The 6132-nt window shown below is 50.8% G+C and overlaps 1 protein-coding gene and 1 long non-coding RNA gene across 4 annotated transcripts in view; one reads left to right on the forward strand and one right to left on the reverse strand.

Moving 5' to 3' along the window:
• Chd3 (chromodomain helicase DNA binding protein 3) overlaps positions 1-730 on the reverse strand; it is a 26727-nt gene extending 25997 nt beyond the window's left edge. The window contains 1 exon segment of the mRNA XM_032911765.1: positions 464-730. Coding sequence (XP_032767656.1) covers positions 464-719 — 256 coding nt within the window. The 5' untranslated portion in view covers positions 720-730.
• On the forward strand, positions 470-5357 carry LOC116908561. Of its 3 annotated transcripts, none has more exons than XR_004388995.1 (3): positions 470-509; positions 2148-2240; positions 4986-5357. It is a non-coding gene; the product is annotated as an uncharacterized LOC116908561 (long non-coding RNA). The 3 variants fall into 3 exon arrangements; XR_004388994.1 differs by lacking the exon at positions 470-509 and adding an exon at positions 1723-1806; XR_004388996.1 differs by lacking the exon at positions 470-509 and adding an exon at positions 1823-1987.
• The last annotated feature ends 775 nt before the right edge of the window (positions 5358-6132 follow it).

Genomic DNA, 6132 nt, shown 5'->3' on the forward strand with positions numbered 1-6132 from the left:
GTTTGACCCCACCGGGGCCGGGCCCGAGGGGCGCTCACGCGGCCGCCCCTCCCCCACGCGCCCCTCCCCCCACGCCGCCGTCCGGTCGCCGGGGTCTCCGCGGTCCCTCGCTCGGCCTGGGAGGGGGCCCTGGCTTCGCCACGGCCGTTTCCTGCCTATCCCCTCCCCGCCGAGGGTGAAAAAAATAAATCTCCTCCCCCGAAAGCCGCGACCAAGTGGCCCGGTCCGCGCGCGCAGCTCGCTCCCAGCGCTCTCCAGCCCGGGCGGCAGCGGCGGCCGCGGTAGCGGCGGGGGAGGGGTGCAGCGGAGGAGGGGAGGAGGCCTGGCCCCGAGGCCGCCGCCGCCCGGACCGTGGGGCCCGTCTGGACCGGCCAGGCGCCCGGGACTCGCCTCGGCTCGGCCGAACCGTAGGTGCCGGGCCCCGTGGCTCCGCTCGGGCCCCGGGAGTCCGACCGACGCTTACCTGGCGGCGGGGGCGGCGGCAGCGGCGGCGGCGGCGGCGGGAAGAGGTGGCAGCTGGGGGGGCTGTGGCGGTCGCGGCCCCGGTCGTGGCCCGGCCCGCGCCCGAGTACTCCCTCTTCGTCCTCCTCCTCATCGTCCTCGTCGGCCGCCTCCACCTCCTCCTCCTCCTCGTCGCCCTCTTCTTCCTCCTCTTCTTCCTCCTCCGACACCACCATCTCCTCCTCCTCCTCCTCCTCGTCCCTCAGAGGGGAAGCCATCCTGTGGCTCTGGCCCCCCCACCACCCCCCCACCCACCGCCCGCCCGCCTCCCCCACTGCTACCACCACCACCTCCTCCTCCTCCTCCTCTTCGGCGGCGGCGTCCTCCTCCTCCTCCTCACCGCCTCCCCAGCCCCCCAAACCCCAGGCCACCCCCTCCAGAACACCCACCCCGGGGCCGGCGTCTGAGGAGGGGGGCCGCACTACCCCCAAAAATGTTCTTGGAAAAATTTAAGGACTTTTTCCTCCTTCTCTCCTTCCTCCCAAGAGAACAAGAAAGGGAGATCGTTTTTTTAAAAAAATTATATATATATGTATATAAAAGTTTTCGACTTCTCTCTACCCCCCTCGGTTGCTTTAAATATATTTAAATTCTGAGGGGGGCGCTCAGAAATATTTCTCAGAGCTGAGGCACTAAGATGGCCGCCTTGAAATTATTTTTAAAACAACCCCCCCTCCAGCACCGCCACCCCCTCTATAAAGAAAGAGAGAGGGGGGTAAAATCCCCTTTTAAAACAAAATGGCTGGCTTAATATTTCATTTTTCATACACCCCCCTCTCCCTGTTCCATCTCATCTCTAAGCTTCTACTCAGAAACCCACAAATTTCTCCCTTTTTTCATAACTGATTAGTGCACAGATTAATACATTTTCCTTGTGTATTGAGAGAGAGAGAGAGAGAGAGAAAGAGAGAGAGAGAGAGAGAGTGTGTGTGTGTTGGGGGGCATGAAGGATTTCTGCATAAAACAAAAATGGCTGCTGTGACTTAACTCCCCCCTTATAAAAAATATTTGGGGGGGCATTAATCAGTACTCATGCTCAGTCTGACATCAGCATAAATTGTTAAAGGTTAACTAGTTAGATACTAGTCCAACTAGATTGAATTTTTCTTTTCTTTACTAGTCTTCCTCCCCCCACCTTCCTTCTCTAAAGAAAAGCCTTTTTTTTTTTTTCTGAATACTTGAGAAGGGAGTGGTTTGATGTGAAGGTTTTTTTTTTCCTTCAGGCATTGAAAAGAAAAAAGATGAAATATATGTTTATATATAACTCTCTACATACCTCACTGAAGTCAAAATGCATTTAATTGTGTACGTATCTTTTAAATGAGGAACGGTACTGGATTTTTTTTCTTCTTTCTTAAAAAAAGTGACAGAAATCCTAGTGACTTTGGGGGGGAGAGATATGAATAGATACGATGATTGAGTTTTTTTTCAAAGGAGTCCATGTTTGATTCTCTCCTTCACCCAGCATTCTCAGTGGTTTGTAATTGTCAGTTTTATCTCTACTTTTTCCCTTCCTCTCCTGCAGTTGCTTGCTTGTAAAATCATCTGACTTGAGAAATTAATTTGGTGGTGAATAGGACAGATTTTTAGAAGAAAGAGGAGAGGGTCAGATCTGAAGATTGTGAAATTCTTTTCTCCTGTTGCAGCGAACACCTCTTCCTCCATGACCTTCGACACTGATAAAAGTGGAAGAAACTGAGGCACGGGGAGAGAAAGGCAGCTGAGAAGAGAGGAATGAGGTAGGGCGAACACCTCAGGCCTTTTCACTGAACCACCCTGACCTATCCTTTACAACGGGATCCCAGTGTTTATCTTAAAGTTGTAGCAGGAATCAGATGAGCAGTTGACAGGCAGTCCAGAAGGAAGTCTTTCCTACAGAGCTTTGACAGAGCCGGCTCAACTGGAATAAAACTTGCCAAGAAGCCAAGCAAGAAGGGCAGATAGCCTAGCTCCACCTTCTTTTTTTGTTCTTGACTCTTTTCTTCCCTCAGTTCCCTCCCATTCTTTTGATCTGTCTTTGTTGCTCCCCATCCATGGCCTGGGGAAACCATTTCTCTACTGCCCTCTGAGCCTCCCAGCATTCACAGGGACCCTGAGGGGAAGGTGGCCAACAACCAAGGAAGGGTTTGTAACAAAGGAATAGTCCACGGGATGTTGTTTACAATGCCAAAATGTTTCTTATTGATGCTGTATTCCCTGCCCCACCCCCACTACCACTTGAGTTCCTTGAGCTTTGGTTCCTGTCTTTTTTTTAAATGTGGAATGATCTAGACTATGCTCCCATATTACTTCCTTCTGTCTTCTCTCAATCTCATTGCTAGTCTGGATGGGTATCCCCTCTTCCTATGTGTGGGCTCCTCTGTAAGTGCACTTTATCCCTTGATGACACTGTTTTTCTGACACCTTTGACTCTAAGGGCTTCGTCATTTCGAAGTGACGGTCCGTCTCTGTCATGTCTCTCTGTTCACTTCTCTCTCCTGTCTGTGTTTGCGGATGGATGGCTCTTCTTGAGGAATCCCCCTCTTTTTGGCCTGAGTGTGCGCGTGTGCATCATCCTGACACTCAGAGTGTCTCCACTTGTGTGCCACCACATTGCACAGCATGTGGTAACAGTCTCCCGAGGCCTCTCCTGTACCAGGCACCTCTGCCTGCCTGCTGCATGTGTCACGGTCTGCAGGTGTAGGTGTCTAACGGTGGCAGTGTGTGCCTCCCTGTGCAGGCCTACGTCCTTGTCTCTTTAGCAGAACACTTGTTAATTTGCTCAGCTCCTTCTCTGTGTTCATCACATACACACCCTGCTGCCCCCAGTCTGTCAGCACCGGCTGCTCCTGTTCTTCCTGCCTCCTGTGACCTCTTGGTGTCTTCTCACCTTGCTCCTGCCTGCCTCTCTACCTGCCTGCCTCTGTTATGATGCCTGCCTGCCTGTCTGCTCCTCCCTCGCTGGCTGGCAGCTTCTTTCTCTCCCTGGTTGTCTGTCTGGTTCTCTGGCTGTTTGCCCACCACTCTCTCTCTCTAGCCATCTGTCTCCCCGCCTGCCTGTCTCTGTCACGTTTAAAGCCTGAATCTCTTGGTTTGTCTCCTTTCCAGGACTTGCCAGTTTCCCATCCTGGTCTGCCTCTCCTCTTGACCTTGTACTTGCTTCGGTTCCAGCTTCTCTGCTGAGTTCTTCGGCTTTCTTTGACTCCTTGTAGCTGTGTCCTCTCGCCTGCCTGCCAGTCCTGTCTGCTGCTCTCCCACGGTTCAGTTTGTATCTTTTTACACTACTTATCAGCTGTTTTTCCCAGGGCTTCCAAGGGTCATGCGGCAACCAAGCACTAATGAGCTTAGTTCCTCTCCAGGCCTTTCAGTGTGTCCCTTGCCTTGACGACATCTGCATTTGTACCATATCCCTTACCCCTCACCTCTGTTCACATTGGCGCCTCTCTCTTTCTCTCTCTCTTTCTCCCTCTCTCTCTCTCCCTCTCTCTGCCTTGCTGCCTTCACAAGCAGTCTGCTTGCCTCAGTCTTTTTGCTGGTTTCCTAGTCTCTGTTTTCCTGGCTTTTTGCTGTCTGCTTAGCAGGTTCTGGCTGTCCACATCTCTGCTTGCTTTTCTTCTTGTTTTAGGTATTTTTCCCTCAGTCAACTTTCAAATAGACCTAAACATGCTATGAAATTCTAGACGTATGAAACCTAAGGCCGGCAAGACAGCTAACTAATGAAGAGCATTGGCTGTCCTTCCAGAGGGCCCAGGCTTGATTCCCAGTACTGGTGTGGTAGCTGACAACCACCTGTCATTCCAGTTCCAGGGACACAACGCCCTCTTCTGGTGTCTTTGGGTATTGCATGAATGATATACATGCAAAATACCTTCACAGGTTAAAAATAAAGTAGGGGCTGAAGAGATGGGTCAGCAGTCAACAGCACTTGTTGCTTTTGCAAAAGACTGGGGTTTGATTACCAGCACCCACATGGTGGTGCACACCCACCTTTCTGGAACGCCCGTCATGGAGAATTTAACACCCAGAACCACCCAGAGCATTAGACACACATGTAGTGCACATACATACTTGCAGCAAGACACTCATACAATAAGTGCTCTTAAAAATAAGGCTTTTAATGAAGGAAAAAAGTCTCCCACATAGCCTTCTCTCCCAGGCCAGGAATTATTCACCCCAGAGCCAGTCATTTTTTTTTTTTTTTTTTTTTTCCTTCGAGCTGGGGACCAACCCAGGGGCCTTGCATTGATTTTTTAGATGTCACTTGGGAGGTCTGATCTGAACCCCACCACTTTCCTGCATGCTGCCACTCCTGACACTTCCCGGTGTGGTTGTTCTCTCCTCTCTCCCAGGTTCACTGGGTGCCCTGTCACAAGTCAGGACTTCCTAACTTATCCAGAGTTGGCCACCTCTTTCCATTTATTGTTCCAACCCTCCCTCATAGGTCTCACAGAGCCGGGTATCATCTTCTCTGACTGGTTGCTCTTTGCTTGCTTTCCCCACCACAGAAATGCTCACCCTCCGCTAGTCAACCCCGTGAGTTACCTGGATGACAGCACACACTCCTTGGTCTCTTCACTGAAACCTATGTCCCGGAAAGACATGGCCACACCTGGGGGAGTGACCTGCCGTGAGGATGTAGGTGGACGTCATGAATGACATACAAGCTGTGCTTACGGGCATGTGGAGCAGGTAGGCGGCTGCTTAGACATTTTTGTCTTTTCCTTTTGTAGCTGTGTGGCCCAGGTTCACTTTGCCAATAAACACCCTCCTCGGCCTCCGGAGTGCACATCTGTAGGTGTGCACCCACCATGCCTAGGTCTTAAAGGTGAGTGACTCTAGATCCTTTGGGTTATTCTTAAGTCTGTCCAAGAGTTTGCCTTAGTAACCCCCCACACTCCCAAAACCCTCTCTTCTGTGTCTTCTCCATGCATTTTAGAGACAAAGACTCAGACTGTAAACTTCTCCATATCGTGCACACTGCCCAGCATTTTGCTTCTTCCTAAACTTCCCTCACCTGTTGGTTCTGTCTTTTCTCTTAGCTGTCTTCCTCTCTGTTCCTGCCTCTGCTTCAGATTGGCTGCCCTTCTGTCTGCCTGGCCTGTATCCCTCCATAACCTGTCTGCCTGCAATAACACGTTACAGCACTTGGTAGATTGTGTGGCGCTGTGTCTGTTAGAACATTTCTTGTTTCCCTTCTTACCCAGTGCTTCCATCACTGTCTGCTTCACTCTGGCTTCCTCTTTCTCTGCCTTGGAAATACACAGCTGGTTCTCTTTTTCCTTGCTTGCCATCCTGCACTCCTCTGTCTGCTCCATTCTTAGTGTGTGTGAGAGAGAGACAGACAGACAGACAGACAGACAGAGACGCATTCATCTGTGTGGATATCAAGTTTTTTAACATCACTTTTTCTTTCTTTTTTTAAAGATGTATTTATTTTATGTATGTGAGCACACTGTCACTCTCTTCAGAGACACCAGAAGAGGGCATCCGATCTCTTTACAGATGGTTGCAAGCCACCATGTGGTTGCTGGGAATTGAACTCAGGACCTCTGGAAGAGCAGTCAGTGCTCTTAACCACTGAGCCATCTCTCCAGCCCTGTCTGCTCCATTCTTGTCTCTCTTGTGTGCACAGGTTCCTCTGTGTTTCTTTTG

This window comes from Rattus rattus, chromosome 9 (assembly GCF_011064425.1).
Source record: "Rattus rattus isolate New Zealand chromosome 9, Rrattus_CSIRO_v1, whole genome shotgun sequence".
In the NCBI taxonomy this organism is placed as follows: domain Eukaryota; kingdom Metazoa; phylum Chordata; class Mammalia; order Rodentia; family Muridae; genus Rattus; species Rattus rattus.